Source organism: Tachysurus vachellii, chromosome 15 (genome assembly GCF_030014155.1).
Source record: "Tachysurus vachellii isolate PV-2020 chromosome 15, HZAU_Pvac_v1, whole genome shotgun sequence".
Lineage (NCBI taxonomy): Eukaryota > Metazoa > Chordata > Actinopteri > Siluriformes > Bagridae > Tachysurus > Tachysurus vachellii.
In genome coordinates this window covers 12,256,496-12,275,173 of record NC_083474.1, presented here as the reverse complement: position 1 = coordinate 12,275,173, position 18,678 = coordinate 12,256,496, and the positions used below count along the sequence as shown (strand labels likewise).

Genomic DNA, 18,678 nt, shown 5'->3' with positions numbered 1-18,678 from the left:
TGCTGAAAACAGCAAGCAAAAGTGTCTTTTTCTTAGCACCTCTTTAAGAAATTCTGCCAAATAAATAAAACAGATGTTGCAGAAATGTTAAGAAATGAGTCACACCAAAGGTTTAGACTGGAGTTTCCTTGGAGCTGGAATTTGTTTATTTGTTATTTGCTTGTAAAAACTTTTATATATATTTTTACATAAACCACTGATATGCAATTTAAAAAATCTATAACAATGTTTAATAGAATATGAATAATTAGGGCTATCACATGTGATAGCCGTATTAGGATAAAGCTTAATATTCTTTTCCAAAATAAGAATATTTTTATTATTAATTATTATAAAAAAAAAAAAAAAAACCTTAATAGTCACAGTAACAAGAAACTAATTAAATGTGTAACTTTTTCCTTGTTAATGAATTTTTTTATAAACAGATATAAAATTTTGTAGACATTAATTCGTTCATTAATCTTCAGTAACTGCTTTATCCTGGCCAGGTTCATGGTGCATCCTGAGGCTATCCCAGGAACTCTGGGTGTGAGGTTGGAATACAACCTGGCTGGTACTCTAGACCATTGCAAGCTCCCATTTGTACACCCATTCCTACCTACAGTAGTTAAGTGAGTTAAACATGGCCATGGTGAAGAAAACAGAAAACTATATGATGCGTTAATTTTTGTTTGTGAAACATCAATGTAAATGCTATTTCCATTTGTACCTGTCAACAGAGGGTTACCCTTTCCATTCAGAACCTATAGATAGAAATCTGTATAGATATTGATCTCTAATAAACAGTGGCAAGGAAATGCTCCCTGAAACAACAAGCCTCATGAAATAATACATATTGTGAAAATGTCTTCAAGCATTATGATATGGCAAAAATATCACATCATGTACCTCAAGATAAGCAAGATAAATAAAGCACAATCATTATTAATACATATACTTTTATTCCTCTAATAATTCATATATAATTCATATATATATATATCTTTATTCTTTATGTATTCATATAACAGTCATGTAGACATACACTGATAAAGTACAGGAGATTCTACTTTGATACAGAGTAAACTGTAAAGACAGAAACAAGATAGGGAGGAGGAAGAGGCAGCACTATTTTGAGGCACACACTAAATACATAGTATACATTCATGTCTGCATGCATGCGCGCACACACGAACAGATCGAACCATGGCTTTTGGCTTTTCTACATTTACTTAAAGCTCACACACACTTTGAAAACGAACAAATATCACACACCCGTATATGTCCTCCTAAAGAGGTTGACAGGTTGTCACATGACTGGAACACAGACAACACTCACAAAACAGACAGGTACATACTTGCACTTTCATACATTGCTATTTTTTCCCCCCATGTCTTTAGGATTATAGCTGAACCATTTGTAACAAGCACGCTAGTATTTGGTTTCTGCTACCTTGTTATTCACATATAACATGGAAAATAATGAGTCGGTGTGTTGGCTGTTGGTGTGCAGTTTCATGAGCAAGGCAGGAAAAGACACATTACATTAACACAATTCCACAAAAGGTCCCAAATAAATTTTTGTTACATGTTGAATGTTGCAGTCACATTATGAGTATTTTGTGGTTTTGATAAAACTTTATCAACTGTGAGTGGCGACACTCTCCATGTTCATCCAAAGAGGCATGACCACTAGTTGTTTGTGCACCTACACGTGAACATTTTACATACTTTTTCATACATACACACACCTATCTATCCAAAAAAACCCAAAGCATGAGGAGCTGTGAAGTAAATTTACCTGTAATAAAAGTCATGTCTAATAATATTTGGCTTCTGAAACACGCAGAAATTTGAAAGTTACCTGAAATGTCAAATGCATACAAAATAAAACTGTTAGTTGGGGCAGATCTATGCATTCAGATGTCATATTTGATCTGAAAGTGCTAAATAGAGTAAAACATGGGTATACTGTGTATACTGCCCATTAGTGATTTCTTTAGTAGTTCTAGTACATTTGTTTGAAACAATGTAAATAACAAAGATCACAAAATGGTAATGAAAACCAAAAAGACATTTGTGCTACCAGACTCCTGACTCGAATACCCAATAGATATATCTTTATGGCAGGTGTTATCTCACATGTACATTGAACACTGCCACATTTAGCAATGGTGGGAAATAGAGCAGCTGGATTGCTGGATCTTAGAGTCCAACTATCACATGTTCTGGATGGAGACACCTTTGGCAGATCTGGGATATGAAGGAAGGGTGAAATCCCCACTTGTGCTACATGTCCAGCAGAGGGCGAAGGGTCTCCACTCACACAGCATTTGTGATGATGATGTCTCTGTGCAGGCCTTCAATGTTTGCAGGCTCAGGAGTGATGCTCTTCATCAGACGCTGATGGAGGAGAAGAGCGCATACAAGGAATGAGATAAAAAAAATCTGAAAACAGCCAGAAAACTTAAAGCTAATCAACTTATTTGATTAACGCTCGTCATTAAATGTACCTAGGACACCTGGACATCATAACTGATGCCACCCAGACAATTCTAATGAGTGGTTTAAGAATGTTCTAGAGTATTTTTAAAATAATAATATAATATAATTAAAAAGGAAAACACTAATAAGCCTTCTGCACACCCCAGTCCACCTCATACCACTGCTTAAACTACTCTTAGTGGTGAGTTGCTTCCTTCTGGTTTGGGCACTGCTCATCTCCATCCCAGAAATAATAACCTAAAATGACATATTGGATGGCAATACACTAAATCATTTAAAAAATCTTTTAAACATATACGATTATTACAGGGTTAGAAATATTTTTAAAGATATTAGAAATCTGACATTTAAGGTTCCTTGTCAATTTATAATAAGCAAATGTGTTTCTACCACCACAACAAACTGACCAACAGAACCAACTAATAATTTATCTAGAGTTCTATAGTCTGCCAATAAATATATCGTAATGCTCTGACAGAGCTCTGTCGGTGCTCTATGTGTTTTCTCCCACTGATCTCAGCTTAGCTTCACTGCTGTTGGAATTTCAGGAGAAAACTGGGAGTGTCTCCAAGAACTGCACACCCCACACCCCCACCCCGCATACGGGCTGATGACAAGTGCATTGTGTTTTCTCAGTCTGGTAAATCATTATTAACAAAACGGCTAAATGAATATTCTGTGAGCCCTGATTAACGGTGCCTGTCGCACATTAAATGCAAAACAGCTCTCACTGTTAAACTCCATTATTTCATTAGAGTTAGAAGAAAATAAGTCATTGCAAACTACATTCTCTGCTTTATTTTTAGCCCAACGTCAACCTCAGCCATCCAAAGGAGGGCTTAATAAATGAGTCAAAGAAGAAACTTATTAAAAGCAGCTATAAAACCATAGTTATAGACTTTGGAATTGTTTGCTGGGTGCTGAGGTTAATGGAAACTTGTAAGCCATCATTATTATTTGAGCGGGTTGATGTGATGAGCAACAGCGATGTACCTCTAAACCTGCAGTTTAACCTGTAGCTACCTCTGTAGATGTTTGTCTTTTTTTTTTTTTTTTTATTAAATGAACATTTAGTTTGCTATATAGTAGGAAAAGCATTGCAACTCAAACTGAAAAAATGTAGATGTTATTTTTTCCTTCAAGCACTAAAGGATGTAAATTACAGTTCTCATTTTCTTTAGCTTTATCTCTAAACAGATTTATTTACGTTTACAGGTACGGTATTTAGAGAAAGCCCATATCCAGAGCGACGTACAAAAGTGCTTTGAAGACTTTATCAATGAATACATTAACACTGGTTCAATAGGTTACACAAGAATACCATCAACCTAAAACTCCCTTTTTTTTGAGTTTTTTTGTGTGTGCTAGTTTAAGTGTTTCAGGAAGAGGTAGGTCTTCACCCTTCATTTGAAGATAGCCAGTGACTCAGCTGTTCGGACATCTAGGGAAAGTTCAATCTACCACCTCGGTGCCAGAACAGAAAAGAGTCTTGATGTATATCTACCCTAAGAGATGATGCTACCAGTCTAGCAGCTCACCCCAATATATTAATCATAATATCAAGCTATTACTGCAACAGTAATTAGTTAGTGAGGATGTAAGCTACTGCTGTGTCTGAAATGCTGCCTTACAGTGCATTATGATTTGGATTTAAGCAACTGCGGTGCCCTGGATATTCATCAATAAAGTTTCATTTACTTAATTTAATGCAGTGTGAATATAATACATCTGGACCAGATAAAAAAGGCAAGTATTTTGGAAATTCGAGTGTTGCTCCTAACTGACCTCGCTTACACCAAGGACGTCTGTGTTTAGCACCAGGTAACAGCTCATAGGCTAAACACACATCCTATCTGACGTACCCTTTCAGCAGCATTGTGTATTTAAGGTGAATGCAAACAAGCAGCACCCGTCCTGGCTGACAGCTCCATCAAAAGCAGCCGGACGAGTAGCAGGACGGCAGCGGCATCTGGACCGTGCTCGCATCTCTCGTCACGTCTCACATAGACCGAATGGATAATGTGAGTCACATCTTATAAGGTGTGTTTATTTAATTTACCTGCATCTTCTCTTTGTCGCATGTCTAATGACAGATATGTTTGGGTGTTGTTGTTTCTGCTTTTGCCGCACCTGTATGAAGGTCCCTTTGGTGGTGAGCAGGTGGTAGACCATGTAGGAAGGCACGCAAATGAAAGAGGAGACACCAATGCAGTAGCCCAGTACAGTGGTCCAGAAAGGGTACAGATAGTTAAACAGCCTCACCTCAGGAGGGAAGGCCAGGAAACTTCCAATGATGAACTACAAACAAATAACACAGGGAACAGTAAGCTTCCTGTTAAATGGGACGTTTAGTGGTATGTTCACTGAGGTATGGGACAATTAGGACATCTACTGTTTTGGCTCAAGTTAGTTGCTCCTTATACTCATAAATACACAATTAAACGATACAATAATTTAAAACAACATGACTTCATTATTATTTCATTAATTCTGAACTATTTCAGTGTAAAAGGGCCTCTTAAAGATGAGATCTGCGGTCAGGTAAGATGGCCATACCTCTATGTCTTAGTTGTTCCATGATTAAATCTAATATTAGTTAGCACCATCTGTTGTTTTTTTCTATTACATCTAAGGGTACTTGAATTTTTTTTTCAAACCTGATGCTGTTTAAATCCAGATTTTACTGTTTCTTAGAGACTAAATTAAGTTTTGAGTCTGATGGGAAATTATGGAATAAATCTCTGAAACCAGATGAACTCAGGTGCAGATTGTACCACATAGGGCAGGGTTTTGAACAGCAATGCTTGTTGGAACTTGTCAAGTAATTTCCTGTTTTAGCTTCAACAATGACAGGAAAATGTCATATATTGTGGTCTGCAGATTAGATATGATGCCTACTGAATATATAGAGTGTAAACCTATAAATCGGTGTTGTATAAAATTGAGTTGCTTTGAATAGAAAGCTTTATCTGAACCGTTGTGTCAAATAAATGCAAATAACCAGCTACTTAAATAAACGGTGACAAGAACAATAAACAGTACTTAATTCTCTCATGTTTCCCCAAATTTGTGATGATAATCATCTCCCCCAAAAAGTCCTGGATTTGAATAGATCTGAATTTTCAATATATGAGTGTGAAAACATGCTAAATCTCAGTGAGAAAAATAAGGTCAGGTGAGTGTGTTTTAAGATTGTTGCACTTGTGGCTGGACTGACCAGTAGGAAGCAGGGGCAGATAGCTACCCAACACACCCTCCAGAACAGACCAGGTCTGAAGCCAAGCATCAACTGCACGTCATTGCAGAAACGCGTCGTCCCTCAACACACATAGACACAAAGTGAGGCCACATAATATACTACACAACCACAAAACATTTAATAGATAACTGTGTTGAAGTTCAGGTAGTTACCATAAAACCAGGAAACGGCAATGACTTCAAGGAAGACTACAGTGATGACAGCAGGGCCTGTTGCATATTCTTCAAAGAGTTTCACCACAAATGCCCCTCCCTATATTAACATCACACAGGTAACAGCACTTATTTCCACACGCATACATTAATAATGAAATAACAAAAATAAATACTTTGTAATTTGTTATGTTTCTCAGAAAACATTCTCGATGTTAGTTCCATGAACAGTGCAATGTGAGAGGACTCACATAAGTAAGAGTGGACAAAGCTCCCAGGTAGCAGACACACACCAGACCAAGCACAAACCACTCTCTCCTGCGGGCCAACAGGTGGGGAAACTCATCCAACATGGCGGTGATCACTCCTTCCAGTCCAGCAAACTGTAGGTGGAGACATAAATCGTGCTAATAAAGTAGGTAACACTTGTTACACAACGCAGACTCTGGCATTAACTATAACTGTAACAAACACACACACAAAGCTCAGTGCATTCTGACAAAGCCAAGCGTTGAGCAGGAACAAAGACCAGACCCACCGATAATCTTATTAGTGCATCGTGATAAGCACATGCTGTCATCCTTTGTGGCTGTTTACCACAGAAACTGTATGAGTGGTTTAATATGATTCTTTAGGAAAGAGGCATTTAGAAGGGCAAACCAGGGACAGCAGAGTGACCAACAGCATAAGTACAACAATTGACAGACAATATTGTGTCAGCCAAAATGCTCTGCTCTTAGCTGATAAGCTAAATGCTTAGTAAAAATCTGCTTAGAGCTCCACATGCTGGGAGATGGGTTGAAAAAGGTAGGCTAATTAACTAGTGGGACAGAGAGACTGACCGTGCTATCTAATCCCAGCATGATGATCATGAGGAAGAAGATAATGGCAAGGAAAGTGCTCGCCGGCATGTTGGCGATGGCCTCGGCATAGACGATGAACAGTAGACTGGGACCTAAAACAAGATGCGGGTTTGATGAAGAACATCAGTAGAAAATGCAGCATCAATAAGTTTCTGTGTACTCTTAACACATGTATCTCAACATTCAACATATATCTTCAGCATGTTTTAAAAGTAGAAAGTCAAAGTTAGATTCATTTTACAGGACTATGTAATGAAACAATGTTGTGTTTTTATATTTCAGATATTGGTACAAATAAAGCTGGTTCTCACCAGCATCCTTTGCTACTGTCTCCACTCCCTCCTTCCGCATCTCAGCCATGTAGCCCAGTACGGTGAAGATCACAAAGCCTGACAAGAAGCTGGTCAGACAGTTAACTGTGCTCGTCACCAACGCATCCCTGAGACAAAAAAGAGAAGCTATTTACAGAATTCGGTCTTTTTACTTATTTAAAGAGTTAATTCAAATGAATAGTGAATTATTGTTACATTACAAAGGTAAATGATATGCAAATAATCTCTTATTATTTAATATTATAATAGTCAAATTACTTGTTTTGTACTTCTATAACTGAAACAATATTTTAATATTGACAGAATGGCAGATTAGAGCTGGGCTTAGAGTAACAATCAAGCACAGATAAGATCAGATGTTTAACATTTGAAATAATATAGCCTTATACTTGTAACAGTTGTTGTGAAAGGGATTGTAGCTGGCAAAGGCCAGGAGTACACCAAAACCTGGACCCAGAGAGAAGAAGATCTGGGCTGCTGCATCAATCCAAACCTAACAAAGAGAAGGAGAAAAAGTTTATCATGTAAAAGATAAAGACAACATTAAATATAAAACCCCAATACAAAAAGTAATGCTAATAATCAAGCTTGCTTTTAGTATATTTATTATACTCACTGTAGTGCTCATGAGCTTCTCCCAGTTAGGCTTCAGGTAGAAGACAACACCTCTCCATGCTCCGGGCAGAGTAGCGCCTCGCACCAGAAGGATCAACAGCACAACATATGGAAGAGTTGCTGTAACCCATACTACCTACCAGAGAAAACACAAGTAAGTTAGCTAGTTATCATACAAGTTTTGGGTCCTCCTGTCTTATTGGGCACCCGGTCAAGAAGGCTTCCAGTGATAAGGGTGCAAACTTACACGCCCATGAGTTAAGGTTTAAATCTATATATTTTCTTTCTTCTTACCTTGCCAGAGGTCTTTACCCCCTTCCAGATGCTGAAGTAGACAATGATGAAAATGAAGAGAAGACAAAGGGCCAGCTGCCAACTAACTGCACCCAGCTGATGAAGACCTGGGGACAGGTGCACCTGCAGCACCTTCCGCCTAAGACATTAAGAGAGATAAGTGGATAAATACATAGTGAGTGAGAAAGAGAGAGAGAGAGAGAGTGAGAGAGAGGGGGGGGAGAGAAAGAGAGAGAGAAGTCGCTGTATACATTGGTGAGGGGACACAGGAACATTGTTAATAGCAGAATAATAAAACAGTGAAAACTGAACATTAGGATTGCTAGGAGAAAGGGGATGAGTAAAAACTCACTATTGAAGGTAAAAGGGAAACACATTTATAAGGAAAACAGGAAATTCCTGCTAAAATTGCAAGAAAAGCTTGTTCACATCCAGTTTATCATAGGTTAAACCTCAGCAATACCTGCAAATCTCCCCTAAAGCATCAGACAAAAGTGAAGCTAACCAGGCAAAACTGGTTTAGCTCTACAGAAGACGTTAAAATATGCTCTTCTAATGTTGGGGGCTGTTCATGTTTGTCTCCTCCATGACTACATCCTTATAATCTATAAGAAACATTCTGCTGTTAATGAGGAATTGTTTTTTTTTTCTTTCATGCTATCTCTCCCTCTCTCACTCTCTGGCCTCCTTTGTAGGCTCCTGGCACTTACATGCACTTACGTATAGAACTCCTCGGCAGGCGAGGTGGAATCATAGGTCCAGGTGACGTTGCTGTCGGTAGACATATACTGCTTGCAGTGGGCCGTGTTCCAGGAGTTTTTGCATGTTGTCCATGGTAATGTAGTGTTGAAGGAGGACAACAGGTAATACAGAGCCCAAGCCATGATGGTGTTGTAGTAGAAGGCAATGTAGAGGGCAATAATGCAGATGGCAAAGCCAATACCTACAGAAGAGACGTAGTAAAAGAAGTTCATCTGCTTCACTCTGCTTCCGCTTCAGAAAGAGACGGGCTGATGACATTTAGCACATTTCCATAAAACTGAAGATCTATAGACGCTGGCATTTTGCAATGGAAATGTGACAATTTCCATAACAGAGAGTACAACAGCTATCAACAAAGTGGCACACAGGCACTGGAGAGAAATTGGGAAACACTGCATTATCAGTCTTGTCGCTCCCATACCTTCCTTCTAACAATCTGGTGCGACTTAAACTACTTTTTTAGTCATGAAAGTACTGATATAAAATTTACATATCACTCTAATCCTTATCCTTTTTATCGAGTTGTATGAAATTATCCTAGAAAAATTGTACTTATCCTGTTGGGCAGAAATCTACATGAAAAGGAACCTTAAATGCCACCTCAAATATCTATGCACAAGAATGATATTATTATTAAAGTGCTTGTGATATCAATATCTAGTGTGTTGAATACACAAGAATATATTACAAACCACTATGATTTGGACATGCCTATCAGAAGTGAGATCTTCTTACCCTTGAAGATGGGGCAAATATGTTTCCAGATAGATATGCAACCACTGCGGTGGAACTGCCCAAGTGCCAGCTCCATGTAGAAGAGAGGGACCCCGCCAAACACTGCCATCAGCAGGTAGGGAAACAGAAAAGCACCTGGACAGATAAGAATGACACTTTAGTGTATAGGAGGTTGGCAACAGGTTTCAACATGTGATAAATGCTTGTATTCTCTGAAACTAAAGAAAACCATCAACTTTCATCACCTTCATTCATATCAAAGGGTGATTAAAAAAAACAAAAACACCAATGAAGAAATGGTTTCTGAAAAACAAAAAAACGAATTCTATGTATGTTTCGCCTTGCCAAAATAAAGAGTGGTAGAGAAAGGCAGCACCAGTTTAGACAAGCCTCCCTGTTTGATTAAAGCTTTATTTGTGTGCTTTTGACATGAGTGCAAAGATAGCAGTTGATTTAGTAGCTGCGAGGCAGGTTATTAAACAATAAGAGATTGAAGTCCCTCTCATGAAAGCCACAATTAGTGTTGGTAGTAGCGAGTGTGTCCCTAGCTGCTCTATCTCTCGCTCGCCCTTCCATCTTGCATGGTAGAACAGGAAATTACAAAGATTTTATTATTTCAAATTCAAAGACAAGAGGCTGAATCCTGTTTGGAGAGAGAACGTGAGCAGTCGAGTATAAAGATGAGAAAGGACAGCAGAGTTCCCTATAAAATAAGACACTGTTCTATTTGTTCTCTCTAATGCACACAGAACCTAATCGATCATGTTTCAGAAAAGAAATACAAATCTTTTTGACAAGTTGTTGTGACTGTTAAGTTGCTCTTGGCATCAGACTCCAGGCAGAATGTCATGCGTGAAATCATGACTGCTTACTGTCAGGTGGTGTAAATGCTTTCTCTGTCCTCTGCCCATAAACTTACCCCCTCCGTTCTGGTAGCAGATGTATGGGAAGCGCCACACGTTGCCCAAGTCCACTGCGTAGCCGATGACCGACAAGAGGAAATCTACCTTCTTGCTCCATGTCTCCCTGGGAGGATCCAGACTGGTCTGCTGGACCACAAGCGTCCTGAATCCCCCAGGAGAATTTGTCCTGTCCCCTACATCCCCGGTGCCTTCCCCTGATGTACTGGGGTACCCGTTTGACACCTGTGTGGGCCCTGAGACTGGTTTCTGCTCTTTCTCAGCAATGCTGCCATCTACCAGCCTGCCATTCTCTTCAGATTTGTCCTTTTCGTCTTGGTCCTCTGGGTTCATCATCACTGTCTGTTTCATCTCCATAGTCAAGGCTGAGATGTTGTGAGTCCCTCTGCTGAAAGTTTTCTAGCACTGGCTGATATGGCGCCCATGAGGGGAATCAAGACGACAGAGAAGAAAAGATCAACTTGCAGATCAGTAGAATGGAGAGATAACAGCAACAGACCTGATTGTTTAGTCCACTTTTACAAGCTTCGATAAAGCCCTGCTGCAAAAAAGAGAATAGAATTTTATAGGGCACTTCAGAAAGTCAACGTTTTCCATTTTTTACTTTTTCACAAAATACTTATTTGACTGATGTGCGTCCACATACATACTATCTAAAATGAACAATGCAGATCCAAACAGAGCCTGTAACAATGGGTTAAAAACTATAAAAAAAAAAAATAAAAAAGAACACATGAGAAAATTTGTACAAGCCTGCACAGAATTACAGCCAATGGAGCTGCCAGAATACATTTATTTATTTTAGTTTCGTCTTTGACTTTGTTAGTGTTAAAGAAATTAACATGTGAGACATTTAAAAAGTCTTCGCCTTTATATGAAACAAACACTTACACCATCTGAGAAATTAGGAAACGAAAACTTGAGAAAAGACGTGAAATACGGACAAGAATGCCTATCTCAGCTGAAATTATGCTGGACAAATAAACTTTAAAGGAATGACATCAATGCTCTCCTGCTGTTTTTACAGCAAAAAATGAATAATTTATAATAATAGGAAATCAAATGAAAGTGAAAAAACAAATTGCAATGCACCAAGGGTCAAGGCAATGTAAGCATTACAAATTAAAATAAATATTTGTTTCTATCTCTCAGAGTCCACACATTTAATATAGCTATATAAATGAAATTCTCAATAATCAGATAAAGCAGTTTTTGCAAAGTAACAATGGAGTAATGAATACACATTTGCCTGCTCTTAATTTAATACATTTTTGTATGAGGGAGTGTAATTGTGTAGTGCCCTGATCTTTCACTTTCTTTGCCAGAAATAATAAAAATAAATTAATTAAAATAACCATAATGATACTATCAACTTTAAAACAATATCCTCTTAAAACAGAATACCCTTTAAAAATGTCTAAACCATTTGGCACAGCAATTTGCCCACACATGCATTTTATAAAGTTTCCAGTGGAAGCAGGTTTCCAATGTTCCTTTAGCTCTACATTTTTATTTTTATTAGCTATTCCTAATGATTAATTGTGTACAACTAAAACATATCCACCTAAATTTCCTATTAATTATTTTTTAATGCTCATATCCAGTGTGGTGAAGGTGGAAAGTGTTACACAGGAACAATCGGTACAAAGTTTGAATTTTACACACGGCTACAATTATTATGGTTAAATGTATTAAATAAGATTTTCCTGAACATCTCAAAGTCCCAGAGCAGCACATTAAAACACTAGGGCTACTCAAGGCATTTAACTGAGAAGCTGTAGCTGATGTTTAAAAAGAACCAGCGCAAAATGAAAATTCTCTCCTAAACGCTGGAAAAAAGCTTGACCTGTGACTAAAATATGACTAAAATTATTTACACATGGCAAGCCTGAGAGAAATAAATAAGAAACACTTTTCTAATAATTCCAGCATTAAAAATTTGTTTAATCTGAGATTGTTCCAACTGATTTGACCTCGGATAATGGAACAGTCCTCATTTCATCCGCATACATTCAATCTTAATTTACTTTAATAGATCCAGTTGGACCTTATTCTGGCTATTGATGTCAGCTATAATTAAGGACATTTTATCATTAGTTAACAAACATTTAATACCCCGAGGCACTGGAATCAAGATTGCATTTAAAAAAAAAAAAGAAAAAGAAAAGAATTGATCCCAATCAGTCAGGTAATCGGCTATAAAGAAACATAAACTAAATTGTCCACATATTTAAAAATAAGCACAACAGAAGATTTGTTAGTGTAATTACTTCTTTGCCATAAATGTAAGTCATGGTTGGATATAGAGAACACAAAATATTACACATGTATTAAATAAGCATGCTAATAGCATTACTATAATCTATACTTATAATCTATAAACTTCATATTTTTCTATATCCTTCATATATTACTATTCAAAATTCTCATATCCGTAATCACTTTGCACAAAGTTACCACAAGCACATCCATCAACAATTTTAGTTCAGACAGCATATCAAGCCATATCCTACGACACACAGCATGCAAGCACATGCAAAATATAACCTGTCACCCAGTTGTTGTTGTTTTTTTTTTGCAAACACGTTTCTGTACACAGTATGTGCAGTACAATCCTACCGTGCAGCAGTGGAGCGGTTCTGTGGGGGTCTGTGTGCGCTGGGCTGGTGCTTACCGACCCTGGGAGCCAAGTGTGTAAGACACACCTCCCTAACACTCCTGCATGCACACACACACACACACACACACACACACACACACGCACACACGCACGCACATATACACAGACGCTCTCTCTCACTCTTTCTCTCTCTCTCCTTTCCTTATACACACATTTACAGTGGTCTCCAGCCTTATTGATCTCTCAGTCTTTCACTCCAGTCCTGTTGTGTAAATGTTGTGGTGTGCATTCAGGTGATGTACTCTGGACTCACCTTTTACTTCCTCTCCATAGTTCGCTATTTATAATAAAGTACACACAGCCACATGACACTGATCCATATCTTCATTTTCCTAGTAAGACTTACATATGACTAATGTAATTGTGAAATGAAACCGAAGTGAGACAACATCCTTTCCAAAACTGTTACAATAAACTCTAGAACACTAATAACCAGAATTTAAAAACTACCATATAAAATCCTTTTACGGAAAGTTCACATCTGTAACAGGGATTTCAGGAATTTCCAGAATGGGGCCTCCTTAAAATATGATGTCGGATTATGAAATACATACTGTGATAATATTTATAAAAAAAGAATTACTTGCTTAAATCCACACCAAAAAAATTAGGAATTTCAGGGCAAAGTACATGAATTCCCATCTGTTATTCTGGCATGTTTTAAATCACGGCTGACCCAGATTCAATTAATCCTACTGAGATTTTTCTTTTCTTATTCCCTCCATCCTATATTGGTTTCAGGGTTAAGACGGAGGTTTCAAGGAGATGACCATTTGTTCATCTCTAATAATTAATACAATTCTTTTAATTTGCCAATATCTGCATATCTAGATAACATTAATAATACACTGTAAATTATTTTGATATATTTGTTCAAATTATGTGATGAGGAATATACATGATGTATGAATAAATTCTGATGATATATTGTCTTTCTTACTAATGGTTCCTGCATGGAAAACATTTGCAGTGTAAATGTTCAAATTGTAAATCATTACTTCATGTCCATTATACAATCAGAGCAACTTCTATCAACACTGAGCTGAATAACGAGACATGTGAATAACAAGCATTATCTGTATTCTTAAAGAGGGGGAAAATGTCAGCAAGAATAAATGATGTTTCATCAGTAAGGAAGTTAACACCCTGCAATCTTACTAACACACCCAGAAGTAAAGAAACAAAATAATTTCAAATTATTTTCCATTATTTTCCCTTTTCTCTTTTTAAAATCACTGTTGTCGGTTGGGGAGGTGAAGTTTACATATATCTTATGATGCAGACAAAACCTGTCACCACATTGTTTTTCAGCTAGCAGCCTCACGGCACTGATCGCTATCTACAACCGTACAAAGGAGAACAGTAATGAACTCCCACGCCATAGACTCCTGGGCACAGAGTGTTTCCCCTTCATAGAGGAGAGATATTTTATTTTATGGTATTTTGGCAATCCTGTTAAGAACATAGAAAAAGATCAAATAGACATTTTTCATTTTTATAATTTCATCAACATCTATATAACACTATCATCTATATAACAACAATAGAACACTGCCGTTTTATTGCATTTGGGTCATAGCCAATTATAGTATGGAGTAAAAAAAGTGTTCTGTTAGCTTAGTTTAGAAGAGGCATGAATGAAATGTGCAGTAAGAGGGTGTTAAGCCAACGATTGTGGTTGCTCCAGAAGCCAGAGACATTTGTTGGCATTACCAACAAACTCTGACCTTTGAAACATGTTGTTGTGTTTTGCAGCGTCTGTCTACAGGGGTAGGGGGTACAGATCAAAGACACGAGGGATCAAGAAAAGAGAAGGAAACATGAAGGAGGAGAGTCCTCTCAAAAAATGAGAGCGTTATAGATAGAAAGGCAGAGAGACAGAGAGGTTAATTTCTTTAATCTGTTCCTTTCACCTCATCTCTCGTTCTTCTTGTTCTTGCTTAGACTCCTGCTTTTTCATAACTCTGACTTAACCTCTAGATTTTATTCTTTTTATCGCCCATACTCGGCGCTAAGTGTGAAATTATTGCTGATATTTTTTTGTATGATAGACTGATAGACTTTTTATCTGTATTGTACTTTAGACGTATATAGATTAACAGTATAAGTTTCCAAATAAAAAAATAACATATAAAGTTCAAGATAGAGACATTCAAAAGAGACATTTACCCTACCTGAGAAACCCAGAGTCCATGATAAATCACTTCATGGTGCTTTCAGCATCCCTTCAAGACCACACTGGAGAGGAATATCAACTCACTCTGAAACTCCCAACTTTCTCAGATTTACACACAAGCACACAAAAAAGGTTGCATCACGGCTCGTTCCAGAAAGCGTCCTTTCTAGGCTTCAGCACACTGATCAAACATTCTAGACGTCATAGACGGCTATCTTGGTGATTACCATGTCATTGTCTTAAGACTGTAGCCAAGGGATTGTGTGGTTGGTGATGTCAGAGCTAAACTTAATAGGTGCTCTTAGGATCTGCAAAAAATCTAGTCACAAAAAACTATACAGGCTTTCTCCTCAATGTTCACAGTGCAAGAAACTCTTGAGCAAAGAAGCACATATACACAAACATGTACCACATGGAAAGCTTCTCTTTCCAATCTGCCTCTGCTACTAGGTTAATCCTCAACAAGATGAGAGAATGGAGCACAGGGAGGGAGAGAGGAGGGAGGAGAAACAGACTAGCCAACATCTAAAATAGGTGAAGAGTTCATTAAAGCAGGGTGGATTTAGAAAATAGAATCAGACACTTCTATGTTCAGTCCTATCAATGTCACATGGGTTTTTGCTAACTGAACTGAAAATGTAGAGACCTGCAGAGAGAGAGCAGACAGGGAAGCTTTGTCAGAGTGTTTTGTTTTTGTTTTTTTGCAAAAAGCACTGTAAAGAATATGAGCTATTGGAAGCTCTTGGATGGACTTTAAGGTGCTGCCAGCAGTCAATACACTTCTTAAAACCCCCTTAAGGCTTCCATTTTGGCCTGCTGCACGGGGCCCAACAACATCTCACAGCAGTACATCACCCCATCAGGCCAAGCAAGACACATTATCTTCCACAAAGTGCCAAACAGGAATTTTACATCCATGCAAAATAGCCTAATAATATCATTTCTTATGGGGGGTGAACATTTTATTGAGTACAAAAGACTGTACTGATGTCTTGTTTGTATGTCCCCTGAGGCGCCAAAATCCCAATTTGAGACAGGGAATTTTGTAAACGCTTTAGCAGTTCAGCATTAACAATGTTTAATAAATTGTTAATTAACTGCTTATTAATTCAGTTTCTATTATTTAAATTTGCACTTATAGAGATCCAATAGACAGAAATTAAAAAGTTATAAATGGTCCCAGATTAGCAAGGATTAGATGACACTTTACATGTCAGTCAACGAGACTTCCCTCATTTTTAAGAATAATTTGTATACATGACTCGCAGGTCATCTGAGACTCACAACAGTTGATATGCTTAGAATTAGAGTCAAGTCTATGACTTTTAGTGACCCCTAATGGACCGACTCATACATAGCCACACATGCACCAACTTCACTTGCAAATTACTTGGAAACTACTTTAGCATATTGGTCATATTAAAAGGCCCTCAGGGGTCATAATGTAATAAAAGACAACACAAAGAAACAAATACACTTAAAAGGATCATTGAATTTATTGGGAAAAAAAAGGTTGTGCAACACCTATAGTCATGTGGCTGAGGGCATGTGGGCACTTGATCTTCGCAGTCATATGTGTGTCTTCACCAAACGCCACAAAACCACACAATTGTGTTAATATCATTGTATGCTGTAGCATAACAATTTCCTTTCACTGGATCTAATGAGCCAAACCCAAACCGGTTCCAGGCATATGCATATAGAGAGGCCCATAAACACATGGTTTGCTGATGATGTCATGGAAGCACTATTAACACGGATTAATCGGAATGGTGACTGCATAGCAGACCTTCATGTCCAGCATCAGTGTCCAACATCACTAATGGCCTTTTGGCTGAATGGACAGATGCTTCAAACTCTAGAGGGAAGAGTGGAGTTTGTTACTGCATTAAACGTTTGATACCAACTTTTATTAATGCCCATAGTAGAAAGGAATGTACAACAAGCACCTATGATTGTGATAGTAAGTCTGTCCACATACTTTTGGCCATATAGTGTATCATAAATGTTTCAGACGGTGATCAGATCAGTCTTTCACATCACCATGGAGGAATTTTGGCCCACTGTACTTTGTAGAATTGCTTTATATCAGTCACACTGGAGGGCTTTCGAGCATGAAAGCAATTTAAAATCCTGCCACAGCATCTCAATGGGGTTTTTCTCAGGCATTCATCGAGGGACTTGCTTGTTCCTTCAGATCATTATATTACTGCACAAACTAGCTGTTCTTGAGCTTCAGACTGGGCTGATGATTGAAACTTCACGCTTTAGAGAGGAGAATTCATGGTCCTGACAACTATGGCTATCTGTCCATGCCCCAAGGCAGCTAAGTATCCCCAAACTATCAAACTAGCACCAACATGTTTGTTGGTATGATGTTGTTATTATAGAATACTGTGTCAGCTTAAGCCAGATGTAATAGTATCCATGTCTTCCAAAGAGTTTTACTTTCAGCTCATTGGTCCACAGAACATCATACCAAAAGGTTTGGTTTATCAAGGCAATGGTTTAACACTTTGCAACTTTCCTATGAATACTATTCTTGCTCAGTTTATGTACTGATGAACATTAATCTTATCTGATGTCACTTTTTAAAAAAAAAAAATTAACCACTGACCAATTTGGCCTTACTGTGGTTCACTAGAATTCCATAGCATTAGAAATGTCTTATGCTTTTGTAGCCCTTTTTTTAGAATGTATTTCAATCATTTTCTCTCTCATTTATTCCTGGAACTTGTTGAGATCTTTTAAGCAACTTCACATTGCTGTAAACATTCTATTCAAGTGAAGTTTAGATGCAAAAGGGCTGGCAGTAATCTAGCCTGCATGTGTCTTGTCTAACTACGTTACATTCCCTTTCTAACAGTAATTTGTTCGCATTGAATCCATTACCACACCTCTTATAGGCTGCCAATCAATCGTATGGCTTCTTTGGGGATTTTTTAAATCTGAAGCTGAAGTGTCAGCTACTCAGTTACTGATAACTGATGAACTCAGTTATTTTCTTGTTTTCTTGGCATTTATGCCTACAGCCATGTCACTGCCGTGCTGATATTCAGTATTACAGCACTTCTGCTTAAGTTTCTTATAATATAATATAAAGTGATCTTAACTGACAAGAAATACATTTTAATAACCAATCCCATTGTTTAATAGGTTCCCATTAATATTTCCAGGACATTTTATTAATTTTGCAAGTGTTTTCATGACCTAGACTATAAATCAATTTCCACAGGTTGGACCCCTGACGGACCTGATCAGCAGAGATCAGACTCATCTTCACTGTTGCCAGATTTTTAACAGTAAAGTGGAAGGAAAAGCAGGAATTTTCTAGCACTCATGGCAGTAAAGAAAAGAAATCACTCCCTTGATTGGTATACCTTCAGCTTATAGTTATACTGCTCCA

At 37.8% G+C, this 18,678-nt stretch overlaps 1 protein-coding gene across 4 annotated transcripts; it reads right to left on the bottom strand.

Moving 5' to 3' along the window:
* Positions 1–921: 921 nt before the first annotated feature.
* On the bottom strand, positions 922–15,650 carry slc6a4a (solute carrier family 6 member 4a). Of its 4 annotated transcripts, none has more exons than XM_060887659.1 (15): positions 15,271–15,650; positions 13,036–13,134; positions 10,416–10,957; positions 9,497–9,631; positions 8,720–8,942; positions 8,000–8,138; positions 7,707–7,841; positions 7,480–7,583; positions 7,070–7,197; positions 6,738–6,850; positions 6,147–6,278; positions 5,896–5,995; positions 5,702–5,802; positions 4,615–4,782; positions 922–2,382 (listed from the first exon to the last, which is right to left on the bottom strand). In XM_060887659.1, the coding sequence occupies exons 3-15, from the start codon at positions 10,771–10,773 to the stop codon at positions 2,302–2,304; spliced, it is 1,917 nt and encodes a 638-aa protein (XP_060743642.1). In that variant the 5' UTR covers positions 10,774–10,957; positions 13,036–13,134; positions 15,271–15,650; the 3' UTR covers positions 922–2,301. The 4 variants fall into 4 exon arrangements, with proteins under 4 accessions (XP_060743642.1, XP_060743643.1, XP_060743644.1 ...); XM_060887660.1 differs by having other exon boundaries at positions 10,416–10,954; XM_060887661.1 differs by lacking the exon at positions 13,036–13,134.
* Between the last annotated feature and the right edge of the window lie 3,028 nt (positions 15,651–18,678).